Consider the following 17343-nt stretch of genomic DNA (forward strand, 5'->3'; position numbering starts at 1 on the left):
GTACTATCCAAGAAGTCATTGTCAAATCCAGTGTCAGGAAGTTTGTTTTTTTTTTTTTTTTTTTTTTGTCTAAGATTAGTTTTATCATTTTAGCTCTTACATTTAGTTCTTTGATTCATTTTAAGTTTAATTTATATAGATTAATTTCTTTCGAATGTGGATATCCAGATTTCATAGCACCAGTAATCAGAAACACTCTTCTTTTTCCAATGAATGGTCTACGCGTTCTTGTCAAAAATCATTTGAACATACGTTCAAGGATTTATTTCTGGGCTCTCTCTGTCTCTTCTTATGCCAGTAACACACTGTTTGGATTACTGTAGCTCTGTAATAAGCTTGGAAAGGAAATGTGAGTTCTCTAACTTTCTTATTCAGGATTGTTTTGGCTGTTTGGGTCCCTTGAGAATCCAGATACATTTAGCATGGGTTTCCTATTTCTGCAAAAAAAAAATGGTATTAGGGTTTTGATAGGGATTATATTGCATTGGTAGATCAGTTGGATGTTATTGTCATCTTAACAATCCATGAACATGATTTTGTGTCATCCGAGTGTGCTGAATTTATTGACTGATAATAAACAAAGTCACTTGAGGGGCACCTGGGTGACACAGTTGGTTAAACATCCGACTCTTGATTTCAGCTCAGGTTGTGATGTTGGGGTCATGGGATTGGGTCCCATGTTTGGCTCCCCACTCAGTGCGGAGTCTGCTTGGATTCTCTCTCCTTCTCTCTAAAATAAATCTTTAAAAAAACAAAGTCACTTGATATAATCCTTTTTTAATGTGGTCATGTCACCTACTTGATGTATGTTTTGGTTTTGTTTAAGAATTGCTGTATTTTAATTCTGTTTGTTCAATTTCTAAGTCATTTACATAATTTCAAAGTGAGAAATAAATCTTAAGAGAAGTTATGTCATCCCTCTGTTTACTTCCTCCCTGTTTAGGTAGTAATTTTACTACTTTTTGGCTTACCTTTCCTGCTATAATGCTGAGCAGGAACAAATATATTATTTCTTACCCTTCCTTACAAAAAAGGTAGCATGTTATTTATATATATATATATATATATATATATATATGTTTTTACTCCTTCTTTCTCATAACAGTCAGCCATTAGATCTTAACAATTCTATATAAATAAACTGTGGTATTTTAGTCTTGAAAAGTCTTAAGGAAAATTATTTTTAATATCGAAACAAAATCATCTCTGACCTTTTGTACCAATTAATCTTATTTACAGATACATTTTTAAGAATTGAAATAAAGGAATTTTAATGAGCTGAATGAATAATTTTCATTATGCTGTTCACTTGCTTAGGATAGCTTTAGATCCTTTGATGAAGTTTCAAAACAATTTCTAAAAATGTACAACAAATAAAAATATTTGATGCCGGTGTGACATTTCATATTCATATTGTGTATTCAGTTTCTCAAGGTATAAATATTTCTTTTTTCTTTTTATTAAGCTTCAAATGGAAATAAAGAAATCATTTCACATATTAGTCAACATGGAGGAAAATGGCCTTACTGGTTTAAAAAAATGGGTGAGTTATTATTCTGAATGTTAAAAATGGTATCAGTATTATGTTGACTTGATTTTTAATTTCTCTTAATTTGTCCAGAAAATATTCAGAAGTTGGGGAATTATACATTGAAATTACAAGTTGTATTGAATGAAAGTAATGCAGACACTTATGCAGGAAGACCACTACCATCAAAAGCAATTAAATTTTCTGTTAAAGGTAAGTGAAACACTATATACCTACATATTATACTGAAGGTGGCATTTTAAATAAAGGGAGAACAGATAGATAGGTAATTCAATAAAAGATGTTTGGCCAGTTGTGATCATCATTATCTTAAAATGGCTTTATGATTCTGCTTCATAATCATATTTCTTCAAGTTTTTATTTAAATTCCAGTTTTAATATGCAGTGTAATATTAGTTTCAGGTGTACAATACAGTGATTCAGCACTTCTGTACATCACTTGGTACTCATCACAAGTTCACTCCTTAATCCCCATTTAACCCATCCCCTTGCCTATTTAACCCATCCGCTTGCCCACCTCCCCTCTGGTAACCATCAGTTTGTTCTCTGTAGTTAAGAGTCTATTTCTTGGTTTGACTTTCTCTCTTTTTTCCCCTTTGCTTGTTTGTTTTGTTACTTTAATTCCACATGAGTGAAATCATATGGCACTTGTCTTTCTCTGACTGACTTATTTTGCTCAGCATAATAATCTCTAGCTCCATCCATGTCATTGCAAATTCATAATCATATCTCTTTAAAGTTTTGAAGGCATCATTGTTTTCTTCTGTTGGTGGTGGTAACATCTAAAGCTATTCTGATTCCTGACCTTTGCATGTGTGAGCTGTTCTGCCCACCACCCCCACTCCAGTCTTCCCTCTTCCCTGATGCCCAGCTGTTTGGAGAATCTTTTTTTGTTCTACTTTCTGAAATTTTTTTTTTCTTTTTAAAGATTTTATTTATTCGACAGAGATAGAGACAGCCAGCGAGAGAGGGAACACAAGCAGGGGGAGTGGGAGAGGAAGAAGCAGGCTCATAGAGGAGCTTGATGTGGGGCTCGATCCCATAACACCGGGATCACGGCCTGAGCCGAAGGCAGACGCTTAACCGCTCTGCCACCCAGGCGCCCCTACTTTCTGAAATTTTAAATTCTAGGAATTTTTCTTGAATTACTTTGATTTCCTACTCTGTTTTCTATATCATCTTGTATTAAGACAAGGACATCTTGACTGGTGTACTAATATTCTTTTTTCTACTTTCCATCTCTTGTTTTCCTGTGTTATGGGAGATTTCTTTAACATGACATGTTATTACACTTTCTATTGAATTTTTCCTTTCTGCTGTCATTTTCAAAGCATTCTCTGCCTGCTTCATGAATTCAGTATCTTTAATAATTCTCTGAGGGTATTAGTAATAGTGGTGGTCTTTTTTTGAAGCATTTAAACTTTATTTATAGTCTGTTTCCTCCATGTTGGTTTTTTTTTGTTTGTTTGCCCTTTCATATAGTAGATGCTGTCTTACATGACTAGTGATTTGCTTACTTTTAAATCATAGACATTTGAAAGCTTTTATTTCGTTTGGTGCGATTATGAGAATTTTTAGATTTTTCTCTTTTACGCTGTCTAGATTCCCCAAAGTAGAGCTTTCTAGTCTTCTTCTAGGAGGGTAAACAGCTGGCTGCCAGCATTTTGGGAGCAAGCTGGGGAAGGCTGTTGGGGATTTCACAACTATATAATCTTTCAGTTGGTATTTTCAGCAAACTCATGCTTTTAGTAGTGCTTTGCCCCTCACTTCTTAGCCCTACTCTTTTACCTTCTTCAGAGAATAAGCCTTTTATCTGTTGCTGGGGCTGAGGAAGGCAGTTGACTGGTTCTCAGTATTGAGGGGTGGGGATCTAGGGAACTCTTCTTTCTTTCTTTCCTTTTTTTTTTTTTTTTTTTTTTAAGATTTATTTATTTTAGAGAGAAAGCACAAATGAGGGGAGAGGGGCAGAGGAAGAGACAAAATCTTAGCAGACTCTGTACTCCTCTGCATGTGGAGCCTGACATGGGGCTAGATCTCACAACCCTAAGATCAAGACCTGAGCTGAGATCATGAGTCGGGCACTTAACTGATTGATCCACCCAGGTGCCCCACCACATTCTTTGAGTAGCTGCAGAACACATTCCAGAGTATGGACATGCTATAGTTGAAGCATTTTTCTGTTGATGAGCATTTCAATCGTTTCCAATTTTTTGGCTATCGCAAACTGTGTTTCTACATGGAAAAAATTTATGCTGCTTTTTGTATGTGTGCTTGAAATTCTCTAGGGTGGGTAAAAAGTAGAATTGCCAAGCTGACATGTATATGCCTTAACGTTTTAAATATATTTACTGTCAAATAACTCTTCCAAAGGTTATGCCAGGGTACCCTCACCAACAGACCACGAGAGGTCTAGTTTCCTTATGCTCATTCCTGGCCAGCATCTGTATTTATCCTATTTGGTGGTTAAATTATTTAATTATTAGATTTTGCATCTCTTCTCACTTTTCTTGGGCTCTCTGTGTCATCTTTGAAAACCTATTCATTTGCTGTGCCCATTTTAAATAGTTTAAAGGTGTGGTTCTCCGGAATGGGAGAATATATTTGCAAATGACACTACAGATAAAGGACTGGTATCCAAGATCTACAAAGAACTTCTCAAACTCAATACACGAGAAACAAATAAACAAATCAAAAAATGGGCAGAAGATATGAACAGACACTTTTCCAATGAAGACATACAAATGGCTAACAGACACATGAAAAAATGTTCAAAATCATTAGCCATCAGGGAAATTCAAATCAAAACCACACTGAGATACCACCTTACGCCAGTTAGAATGGCAAAGATAGACAAGGCAAGAAACAACAATTGTTGGAGAGGATGTGGAGAAAGGGGATCCCTCCTACATTGTTGGTGGGAATGCAAGTTGGTACAGCCACTCTGGAAAACGGTGTGGAGGTCCCTTAAAAAGTTAAAAAACTGAGCTACCCTATGATCCAGCCATTGCACTACTGGATGTTTACCCCAAAGATACAGAAGTAGTGAAGAGAAGGGCCATATGCACTCCAATGTTCATAGCAGCAATGTCCACAATAGCTAAATCGTGGAAGGAGCCGAGATGCCCTTCAACAGATGACTGGATTAAGAAGTTGTGGTCCATATATACAATGGAATATTTCTCAGCTATCAGAAAGAACGAATTCTCAACATCTGCTGCAACATGGACGGCACTGGAGGAGATAATGCTAAGTGAAATAAGTCAAACAGGGAAAGACAGCTATCATATGATTTCTCTCATCTATGGAACATAAGAACTAGGATGATCGGTAGGGGAAGAAAGGGATAAAGAAAGGGGGGGTAATCAGAAGGGGGAATGAAACATGAGAGACTATGGACTATGAGAAACAAACTGAGGGCCTCAGAGCGGAGGGGGTGGGGGAATGGGATAGACCGGTGATGGGTAGTAAGGAGGGCACGTATTGCATGGTGCACTGGGTGTTATATGCAACTAATGAATCATCGAGCTTTACATCGGAAACCGGGGATGTACTGTATGGTGACTAACATAATATAATAAAAAATCATTAAAAAAAATAAAAAAAATAAAAAATAAAGGTGTGGTTCTCAAATTTGACTTTCTATCTTAATCACCTGGAGAGCTTTTTAAGACACTAGTCTGTGGGGTATCACTCCCAAAGTTTCTGGGTTTGAGTGAGCCCTAGAATACATGTTTCTAATAATTTCTCAGGGGATGGCTGAAACTGTTTGACTAGAGACCACACTTTAAGAATAGCGGGTTTATAGAAGCTTTTCATGTATTTTGGATTTTAATCCATTGCTTATGTTGTACATATTTTCTCCTGTGGAGCATCTCTTTTAACTTTGTGTATTTTAACTAATAAGATATTTTAAACTTTACCAAATATATTCTTTCGTAGCTGTTGAGTACAGTAGTCCCCCTTGTGTGTAGGGGATATGTTTTAAGACCACCCCCAGTGGTTCTCTTGAAACTGCAGATAGTAACAAATCCTAAATCTACTATGTTTTTTTCCTATATATGCATACATATAGTGAAATTTAATTTATAAATTAGGAACAGTGGATTAATAATAATAAAATAGAACAATTGTAACAATGTACTCTGATAGAAGTTACATGAATATGGTCTTTTTCTTTCTTAAAATATCTATTGTACTACTATACTCACTCTTCTTGTGATGATGTGAGGTGATAAAATGCTTGTGAGATGAAGTGAGGTCAATGACCTAAGAGTTGTAACATAGTTTTGGGCTACTGTTGACCTTCTGACAGTGTATCAGAAGTAGGATCATCTGCCTCCAGACTATAGTTAACCACAGATAAGGTGAGGGGGTGATACTGTGTTTTGCCTTAGTTTTTCCTATGATAATGTTATAAACTTATTCTTTATTATATTCTAATAATTTCATAGTTTAAAAACACATTTTTTTCTACCTCTAGATTTTACTTTTATGTATAGTGAGATAAAGATCTAACTTTTCCCAAGTGGCTTATAGATACAATTTATGTAAGTTTTTCACAGATTTAAAATGCCACCTTTTATCATAGTTTAGTTTAGTGTATATAAAATATGGCTGTTTCTGACCTATAATGAATTTGCTTCTCATGTTTACTTTTTTTTTTTTTTTTTAAAGAGGGTAAACCAGAGAAATTTTCATTTGGTCTTATGGATCCTCCTTTTCGTGTTGGAGTCCCATTCAATATCCCTCTGGAGTTTCAGGATGAATTTGGTCATACTAGTCAACTAGGAAATGATATTCAGCCAGTTTTTGAAGCCAGGTAATTTGAAGGATCAACCTATATGTGACTTTTCATATTTACTAAGCATTCAGTCGTCTTCTTTTTTTTTTTTTTTAGCTTACATTATTTATATGTGTTCAACTTCACATTTATCATTTAAAGTATTAGTGTATTTTATAATATCTGGGGGATTTATTTAGCTCCAACCTATGCTTTATCATATCATATATAAAGTGCTTCACTAAAGTTTATGTTTTGACTGAATTTACTGTGAAAGTTTAGGTGAGACTGATAGCTCTGTCTTACTCTTTTTTTTTTTTTTTTTGCAAGTATGATATGAACTTATGGCTACTTAAACTGAGTGATATTGCTCACTCTAGTCAGTTTTAAACCTGGTAATACAACTTATTTTGATTTGTTTTTAAATCCATAGCAATAAAGTTCATGGTTTCCATGGAAATTTGGGTCTTTCCATAGAATTTACCTTTATTTAATAGTTCTTTAAAGTATTGTGATTGGCTTATGTTAAGATAGAACTCTCAGAAACTTGACAGTGTGTCCAGTGATATGATTAAGGATGTTCACTGTCTCCCGTTATCTTCTTAAGGTGTCTTGGGAGAAATTCTTGTTCATTCTCAAGAGCATGAATGCTAAGTGTTTCTTTTTTTGCATTAGCTGCCATGTTGATCTTTTTGAGCCCACTTTTAATGTATGCTTTCTTCTGTTGTCTCTATGTATTTTTGTTGTAATCATTCATTTTTATTTTCTTTTTTTAAAGGGCCTATCCAACAGGAAGACCTAACAATTATAATTGTTCACTCTTAATTATCTGAGCATGTGCTGTATTCCAGGCATCTGCTAGCTAGACATATAGAAGTGAATAAGGACGTAGTATTTGCCTTCTAGAAGCTCATAAATTAGGAGATAGTTTAGTGGTTAGATTTATAGCATGGTTAAGTTCTTGAAAAACAATATATAGTTAAATAAAATTCAATAAATTCAATATTGAATAAATTCAATAAAAATATTCAAAATGAGTTTTTTAGTTCTATGTTCTCTAAAGTTGCAAAAAGTGATTCTTATCTTTTGACCTATTGCATTCATTTGAATGTTAAACAGTAGTGGAAGATTTGAACACTTAAATGTGTTTGTTTAAAAATAAAACACTAGAGGGGCGCCTGGGTGGCACAGCGGTTAAGCATCTGCCTTCGGCTCAGGGCGTGATCCTGGCGTTATGGGATCGAGCCCCACGTCAGGCTCCTCCACTGTGAGCCTGCTTCTTCCTCTCCCACTCCCCCTGCTTGTGTTCCCTCTCTCGCTGGCTGTCTCTATCTCTGTCAAATAAATAATAAAATCTTTAAAAAAAAAAATAAATAAAACACTAGAAGTATCCCTTCTAGTCACAAATGGAAAAATATTAGCACATCATTTTACACATATTATTGATTATAAGTCCATCATCCTATCATCCTATCTTTGATAGGATATTCTTACATGAGAAGTCTCTGTCAAACATATGTATTTATATTTCGGGTCTTGAACTTATTAAAAAAAAATCCTAGTGGCATGGCCATGTGAATTTATCTTCAACAAAGACCATTTTCTTAGTGGGTTTCTTTGTTGTTTTATTTTTGTTTTTTCAGTGTTATGTGAATTTTAAAAAATCATGCATGTAGTTTTAAAGAGTCAAGTAGTTTGGTAAGGCTTATTATAAAAAAAACAGTTTCTCCTCCTTCTGCCCTCTCTACCCCACCCACAATCCACTTCTCAGAACCCTTTTCAACTTTCTTACTTGAATCTACTGATAACTACTGCCATATATCTAAATTTTTTATTGCTGTTTCTTCATTTGTCTGTTTTAGACATTATCTCTTCACTTAATGACTATAGACAATGACATATTCTCTTAATACCAGTTCTATTACAAATAAGCTTCCTTCCTGTTCCTCTGTTCCTCAATAAAGTTTATATTGTGGCTTGGTCAGTATTAAGTGCTTGCTTTATTGCAATTATGTAAATACTAGTCACTTTATTGTACAACTTTGTTGCTACTGTACTTTTTTCTTTGCTAAGTTTATGACAAATTAAACTGTAAACTCTATGCCAAATTTGTCTCTTCTCCAGATGTTTTAAGTGCATAGATAATCTATCAGTTTTATATTTTTGGAGACCTCTGTTTTGGAGCTTGTGATGTGCTTACAGTCTGTACTGATTGGTTTTTTTTGCTTGTCGTAGTTTTCTGTGCTCTTCCTTCACCTTCATCCTGGGGATTCTGTCTTCTCTGTTAGGGAAGTAAAATTAAAAACAAAACCTACCCTCAATGTAGAAAACTTCTTCATAAAGTGAGAAGAGAAAGAAAATTTTACTATTGACTAAACATTAAACCAGAATATGATGATTATCACGGGCAATCTGATATAGAGACTGCAAAGGCTGAAGGAAATCTTACTCCTTTATATGGATAAATGGCTGGAACTCATTATATTCATGTTTTAAAGTTAAAATGGCTAAGTATCTTTATTACTGCTTGTGGGATTTGCAGTTTGGAGTCAGCTGACTAGAAGTTAGGCCCAGGAAACTAGGAGATAGGGTTTTACCTTTTTTGATGGTTACACTATAGAGAGATGGCTCTCAGGGCCCTAAGGAAATATTCCCGAATTGTGAGTCTGTTACGTGGCTCATTTTATTTAGCATTTAACTTTTCATGGCGCTCCAGTTTTTCAAAAGAATCCCACATTCCTCTCCTTTTGCTGAAACACATCCCTGACTAGGTTCCTGTGAAGGAGTACATGTGATGAGAGAAAATTATTGCTCCAAAAATGCCTCTATTCTACTTAATTGAATTGAAAGTTGGACACTGTTTTCCTCAAAATTATGTAAACATTGTTCCATTTTGGTTTCCTCAAAATTATGAATGCATTGCTTCATTTTTGCTTTTTAAAAAGCTTCCACTTTTGCTGATAAATTTAAATTCACTTTTATTTTCATTTTTGTGTTTTCTGTGTATCCTGTCTGGAAGCATATAGGATCTACTTTTAATTCTCAGCATGGCAAAATTTTATAGTAATAAATCTTTGCATAGATCTCTACATTATTTAAAGTATTCTCTACTTTCCATCATCACTGTTTGCTCTTCCTGAGATCCTTATATTTTGGTGCTGAACCTTCTGGACTGCTATGATTTTCCTCATTTTTCTATTTTCCTTATTGTGTTTCTGCTTTTCTTTCTGACAGATTTTTCAACTTTATCTTTACAACCTTTCCATTGAGTTTTTCCTTGCTGCTCTGTTTTTAATATCCAAGAGTTTTTCTTGGTTTTCTGAACTTTTTTGGTAAATCTTGTTTTATGAATGTAATGCATTTTTTCACTGATAAGTGATTGTGTGTGTGTGTGTGTGTGTGTGTGTGTGTGTGTGTGTTTTAAAGTTTACATGCACAGGAAGTTTTTGTTTCTCCAAGTTTCTCCAAGCTCTTTGTTTGTTAGTTTTTTTTTTTTTAATTTTTTTTTTTTTTTAAATCTCTTCAGAAACCTGGTAATTTTTGGTCATCTGCTTATAACCGAATGGCTAAAATGCAGATAAGGAAACAGAGAATGTGAGAGAAGCTGTTGACTCTGAACTCCACTGTAGGATGATATGTCTGTAATGCTTTTTTGGAGGGTCTTTTTTCTTGGGCTAGGCAGTTTTCTCAAATATTTATTTGAAAATAATTTTATTTTCTTGCCTGGAAGAGAATAGTTGGTCCAGGTTCCTAGTCAGTCCAGGAACAAGGTTGGGGTGGGAATAGGGATGGGAAGGTCTCAGCAGCCATGTGCATTCATTCAAGATTACCTTTTCTATTCTTTTAGTATTTTACCCTGCTTTTCAATTTGTCTGCTACTCCCTGGTTTGGATATCCTCTACCTCAGCCTTTTCAGCAGTTAATCTTCCAGTCAGCTACTAGAGGACGAGGGGAAATCGGGGGTCCGGATTTTCATCATTCTTACTTTCCACCTTTCTGTTTCCCCCTACTCCGAGAGGCATGTAGTACCACCATTTCCAGAGAGGGCCTAGGAATTCTGGGCCATAGATTGATTTCCAGCTTTTTCCATTGCTGTTTTAGGGTTCAGTTTTCTTGGGAGATTACGAAGTCCTGTTTTCTAGCAGATAAGTTTTGTTGTCCTTGTCTCTTTTTCCTTTCCTTCCTTTTCTTAGCCTTTAATAGTAAATAAAAGAAATTCCTTTGTTCTCAAATTAGAGATGTAAGAGATAGTGAAAGCAGATGTGTGTGTTCAATGTTCATTTTCCCCAGGGAGTCTGTTTTATCTTACACATCACTTCACAGCTTTTTTCAAACAAGGCATGCCATTTAATTTTTATAATTTATTTGCATAATACCTGTAAATATTTAAATTCCATTCTTCAGAAAAATTTGGCTTTTTCTCCCTCATGGTGTATCTTTTACTTTTATTCCCTCATCTTATCCCTTGACAAGAGTAAAATGTTTACGCTGTAATGACCTACATGTGGTCAGAGGCTATTTAGGAATGAAATTGCTCATGGTAATAGATTAGGGCATCTCAGTGTATATTCTAATGAGGTTACATCATAAGACTGTACTTGATTATTTGGACTTTATCTAAAATTGCTATATAAGTGCCAGAAGCTCTCTAACATCTCACTGGATGAAAGATTTGGAAAAAAAAATACATGGCGAAGTCTGAACATCTCCTAAACCTGGCCTATTTGGATATTTCCTTTTCTTAGACCTGTATACATAGTCTAGCATTTGATTATTTCCTGCCTTGTATCTTATTTAATAAATAAAGCTTTACATTTTGTAATTTATCATTTACAGTGTTTGGCCCAGTGCTATCACTTATGGATCATTTTTCTTTGTGAAAGAAGTTCTTAGGAATTTTCTCCTATTGAATTATTTATTCTAATTTTTAATATACTATCTTATTAGAAAAATGAATTAAACATGAGAATGGCATGTGAGAAGGTAACACATTTGCAACTTACTTATAGGTAATGCAGGGGAAGTTAAAAAATAATTTGTTTTTTTCAGTGGTTTATCTTTACATTATGAAGAAATAACCAAAGGACCGAATTGTGTGATTCAAGGGGTTACAGCTAAGGGCCCTGTAAACTCTTGTCAAGGCAAGGTAAGCATTGTACATAAATGTTTTAATACATGCTTATTTCCTGTGTGATAAAAATGAAATGGAGAATTTAAAATTGGATGACATATTTTTATAACAGGATGACAATATGGGGTTCTTAGGAATTAATCAGGATCATGTCACTAAACTTAACCATTTATATCTCTAAGGAAACTAGCATGTTTGCTACTGTGTAACATTTAGGAATTAAATATTTTTTAAGTGTCTTTATCTTCATTCCAGTCTTTTCACATTCAGAGTCATTTTACCAACAGTTATCCAATACTAGGTTTCTTTTTTCTCTCCAACTTTAAAAAAATTTTTGAATATTATTTTTAGAACACAAAAATATGAGAAACTTTAGCTCACATTTATGAACATACTGGGTTTGGTATTTGGATAAAGGAAAGTGTTTTGGGAGGGATAAAGTTAGGGAAGGTAAAAATATAAATTCCAATAAGGTAGTTTTTCAATCAGGTATATAAAGTATCTAGTAGATTTACATGACTAAATGGAATACTATGGCTAACAAGTACTATATAACTTTTCTTCACTGCACCATTAACCTACAAGATATTCAGAATTTCTCTATCAAAGTGGCATTTAGAATAGAGCATGGGAATTTCTTTAAGTACTGTATGCTGCACTGCATTGTATAATGAAATCAAATTAAAAGTCAAGTTCTTTACATCTTTCTGAATTCAGAGTTTCCTGGAAGAAGAACTTGAATTTCGGGGAAATTTGACTTTAATAAGATAAGCTTACTAAAAAACTAAAACGATTTCTAGATTTTTTAAAAATACTTTTTTGAAATAACTTTATATTTACAGAAGAGTTGGAAAAATAGATAATATAGAGAGTTTGCATATACTGTCTACCCAGTTTCCTCTATTAATATCTTATGTAACTGTCAAGTATTTATCCAAACTAAGAAATTAACATTGGTACAATACTATTAACAAAACTATGGACTATTCACATTTCACTGGTTTTTTACTAATTAGTTTTCTATTCCAGGATCAAATCCAGAATACCACATTGCATTTAGAGAGGTCTAGATTTTTGGTATTTATGCTTCACTATTTTCCATACTTCTTATAATGCCCATCTTTATTCTGATTATTCAGAGGTTATTCCTTTTGAATTTGAAGAGGCTGTTATCTGTAAAGAAGCAATATGAGTACATTTTTTCATCTATAAATGACCATGTTTCTCACTATAAATTTGCTGACTAGATTTCTGTAATGTTATGGAAATGAAAAGCACAAATTAATCAGAATTGAGTTGTTAAACTATTGAGCTATTTAGGACTTGGATTTAATTAAAATAATTTTTTTCAACAGAATTTTAATTTGAAGGTTATTCTGCCGGGTTTAAAAGAAGACACACAGATTTTAAAAATTAGATTACTGCCAGGTAATATTTTAAGAAATATTCCTAATATTTACATTTAAAATAATATTCTTACTATAAAATATAAGATGAAGTGTTTTTTGGCTTGATTGTGGTATAAGTCTTGAAAATACATTAGAATGTCAAAGTACTGACAGAAATGACTAATTGAAAAAAACAGGAAAATGTAGAGGAAGACATTAGAAAAGTGTGAATGTTGAGAATGTATTAAGGAACTATTCTTAAGAGATACACTAATTAGGCTTATATTAGAACTGGACCTGTCTTTATCTTTTCTGGCATAACTGTAAATGTTTCATATCTTAAGAAGAAAAGTTTCTCATGCATTTATGTTAACGTGATAATGACTTATCAGCTTTGTAATGAAGTTACATTAAAGTAACACAGGGTAAGAAATGCTGGCTAATTTGAGAGGCAGCCTGTCATATAGGTTCAAAGAATACACTCTGATTTTATCTCTTCTGGTTTTGAATTTAAGCCCTTGACACTTATGAGCTAGGTAAACTTGTCCTGTACCTCAGTTTTCTCATGTGTAAAATGAAATAATATCTACTCTCTCGCGGTGGTTGTGAGGATTCAATGAGTTAATGTAGGCAACCCTTACTTTGCGAGATTTTGTGGTAACCGAATGGAGAACAACACAGTTCCAATATGCATGAGTTCTTGTTAACACAGTACTGTGCAAAGTGAGAACTGCATGTGCTTGTAAAACACAACAATGCTTGGTATGTCAGTTTTAGCTCTGTCATTAATAATACTGTAATCCTGCCTTTGTCCACATATGACCGTTTGCACTGTTTTTAAATGAAACATGAGTTATGTCCTTTCACAAATTCAAGTTGTTTTTTTCCCTCAAGCACAAATTGATAAAGATGTCAAAATTAGCACATTGGTAGAAGTACAAGAATAAAATTTTCGAGGCACCTGGCTGACTCAGAAGAGCATGTGGTTCTTAATCTCGGGGCCATGAGTTTGAGCCCCACGTTGAGTGTACATACTTAAATACACATACACACACACAGAAGCAAACTTATTTTAAAAAAAAAAGTTACATACTAATAAACACTTACAATGCTTTTATTTTAGAGGTTAGCTAAAAGTTATAGATTTGGGTAGTGAAATTCTTAATAACCCGGTACTTTGGCATTGTTTTGAATTTGAGAATGAAAATTTGTAAAGTAGGAGGTAGGATGGTATAATGATAATTAATGGTCAAGAGGTTTCAGATTACTCAGAACATTAACCTGCGCCTACCACTTACTAGTCATGTGACCTGGACATGATACTTAATCTCTCTGGATTCCAGGTTCCTCATTTACAAAATAAGGATAATAATATTACCTTCTTCATTAAGATCATTGTGAAGATTATAAAGATAGTGCTTAAAACTTAATGTTGCTTGGCATTAGTTAAAAGTAAATAATAACTAATGTTACTATAAAGTAAGTGTTTTCAGTAACTGTTCTTGGAATTTTTTTTTACTAGCATTTAGCATAAATTGTATTTAAAAATATCAGTGTTTATAAAGCACATCAAGTCATCTTGCTACAGAAGTGTGAAGTCTCTTTGGTTAATCTTAGAGGAAACTTGTGTAGCTTGCTTATAAAAACATCAGAGTAGTGGGCAATCAAACAAGTAAATTATCTGCTTATATCATTACATGAACTGATCCTTTGAACACTGTTACCTAAAATGTGTTTTCTCTTAACATGTTTTGAGAAATCAGTCATTGTGTAAAGTTAAAGTGAATAAATAAATGTTTTAAAAAACTTTTCTTCTTGAATACTTTTTCCAGAATCTCTTTTACAGTTTTATACCTTTAGGTGTTTTCTAGCATTAGTTACCATTATGTCATAGCTTGTTGGGTAGAACTAAGTCTAGACATCAAACATTTTACATAATCGAGACAACTCTGGTCATTTATAGGACCTGTGCATTTTGGGGATAGAAATGGTTAAACATGGGTATTGCTAATTTTTTTCTTTCTTAATATTAAGATACTAAAACTTGAAATGTTAGAAGCTTTTTTTTTTTTTTTTTTTTTTTTTTGCTGTTTCAATATTTTAGTCTTAGAAACTTGAATCTGTATTTCATTATATAATTCTCTGGTAGGTCCTCCTCGTCGTTTGAAAGTGAAACCTGATTCTGAAATTTTAGTTATAGAAAATGGAACAGCTTTCCCATTTCAGGTAGAAGTTTTGGATGAATCAGACAATATAACAACACAACCAAAATTGATTGTTCATTGTAAGGTAAGTTATTGTAAGATAAGAATATGTAGGTTTTATTTTGAGTAGTATGGTAGTAAATGGACATAACTGTCTCTTTTAGCTACTTTTTAGTGAGACTTATATTGTGTTTAGATCTTTAATGATTATTCCATGGAGAAACTAGTGGGTGTCTCATTGCCCATACTTTTTGGCCAATAAGCACATCTCCTATACCAAGTTGTGTAAAGAAGTTTATAGACAAAACATTCTTCGCCTCCTTTCTTGATCCATTCCCCTCTATTTAGATGAAGTATTTAAATTATGAATAGAATGATAGAAATGTCTTTTAGGGTTAAGGATGCGTAGACAAATGAAGGTAAGTAAAAGAGCACAAAAAGAAAAGGAAAACCCAAATAAAGTTTAAAAAAAAAAAAAAGAATAGTGGTTGAGGAAGTTGGTGTTTCAGAAGACATATATTTTAGAATTATAAAAAATTACTGTTTTCATTCAGAAGTTGTCTAGAATATTGGTGAATTCTATTTTATGTTTTCCAGTTTATACCCAGAAATAGTAGCTGTAGTGGATTATTTGAAAATTTAAATAACAATTATTGAATAATTTGTTACATTTGATTGGGGTCTTAAATTATTTTGTATGTTTTCAAAAGTTTTCAGGTGCCCCAAACCTTCCAATCTACGTTGTAGATTGCAGCAGTTCTGGAACCAGTATTTTAACAGGATCTGCAATTCAAGTACAGAACATTAAAAAAGACCAGACTCTTAAAGCAAAAATTGAAATACCTGTAAGTTGTTGTTATTCATTGATATTATATTGTTTTCAAATATTTCATAACAGCCTTATAGTATTTTATGTAACATTTGACGTTTAAAAATGAGGTATTTGTGGTTCTTTTAGCTAAAGGGAAGAAAAGGCAACATGAAATGGTATGGTAACATTTTGTATTAGTAATTTTCTTAATTAACCCTTTTATATAAAAGGGGGCCTGTGTGGCTCAGTTGGTTAAGCGTCCAACTCTTGGTTTCGGCTCAGATCATGATCTTGGGGTCCTGGGATCAAGCCCCACATCAGGCTCTGTGCTCAGTGTAGAGTCTGCTTGAGATTTTCTCTCTCTTTCTGTCTGCCTCTCTGCCCCTCCTGCTCGTGCTGTCTCTCTCTCTAAAATAAATAAATAAAATCCTTTTAAAAAACGTGGCATTTATATGTCAGTTTTATTGTTTCTTGTAAGTTTAGACGTTTCTTAGAAAGTCTGGTAAACCACCACTGAAGGACATATGAACAATTTATCTGTATAATTTAAAAAATAAATATATGGTTAGTATATTCATATAAAGAGATTTCTGTGGTAATGTACTAGTAGGATACTAGTTACTGGATAATATATCATGGTGGAAGGTGAAGCCAGCCTAGAGGAGGGTAAGCAGTTGTTGTAAGTAGTTGATCTCCTAAGATTGCGAAATGGGACAACAAATACTTAAGGAAAATATTTAAATGTGGTTTCTCCATTATTGATATGGTAGATGATGAATAACCTAACCTAACCAGTTGATTAACTGATGCTTTCCTACTAATTATGCATCAGTTAACATCTTGAGCTTCAAAAAGGTTAAAGACAGCTTTTTTTTCACTAGAATGAGATGACTCTTGACTTCATTCCACTTTTTTTTTTTTTTGGTGTAAAGATTTTATTTATTTATTTGACAGAGATAGAGACAGCCAGTGAGAGAGGGAACACAAGCAGGGGGAGTGGGAGAGGAAGAAGCAGGCTCATAGCGGAGGAGCCTGATGTGGGGCTCGATCCCAGAACGCCAGGATCACACCCTGAGCCGAAGGCAGACGCTTAACCGCTGTGCCACCCAGGTGCCCCGACTTCATTCCACTTATCAAACTGCTTATATTGATAACCTTCAAATCCCTCTTACGCACTTTTTTTTTATTATGCATTTTTTTAAATTTAGTCGTGTGGGCAACTTGTTTTTGAGCATACTCTCTTGCAAAAGATCAGGAAGATTCAGGAAGGAAAGATTTAGAGTTAGGGAGGAATTTGGGTTTGGAAGCAAAGACTAGTGAGTATTAGGAATTACATAAATTCTGTAGAGCAGTGACAGGCAGAAGACCAAGAATCTAGATCAGTTAGGTCAAAGATCAAAGTATACTGGGGCGCCTGGGTGGCACAGCGGTTAAGCGTCTGCCTTCGGCTCAGGGCGTGATCCCGGCGTTACGGGATCGA

The 17343-nt window shown here is 34.0% G+C and overlaps 1 protein-coding gene across 1 annotated transcript in view; it reads left to right on the forward strand.

Moving 5' to 3' along the window:
- The window catches only part of SMCHD1 (structural maintenance of chromosomes flexible hinge domain containing 1), a 160941-nt gene that overhangs the window by 57457 nt on the left and 86141 nt on the right, over positions 1-17343 (forward strand). The window contains exons 19-25 of the mRNA XM_040632687.1: positions 1466-1543; positions 1622-1741; positions 6224-6368; positions 11379-11475; positions 12816-12888; positions 14998-15137; positions 15763-15897. Of these exons, the coding sequence (XP_040488621.1) occupies positions 1466-1543; positions 1622-1741; positions 6224-6368; positions 11379-11475; positions 12816-12888; positions 14998-15137; positions 15763-15897 (788 nt within the window). The remainder of the gene's footprint in view (positions 1-1465; positions 1544-1621; positions 1742-6223; positions 6369-11378; positions 11476-12815; positions 12889-14997; positions 15138-15762; positions 15898-17343) is intronic.

The sequence above is a fragment of the Ursus maritimus genome, unplaced genomic scaffold (assembly GCF_017311325.1).
Source record: "Ursus maritimus isolate PB19 unplaced genomic scaffold, ASM1731132v1 scaffold_18, whole genome shotgun sequence".
NCBI lineage: Eukaryota > Metazoa > Chordata > Mammalia > Carnivora > Ursidae > Ursus > Ursus maritimus.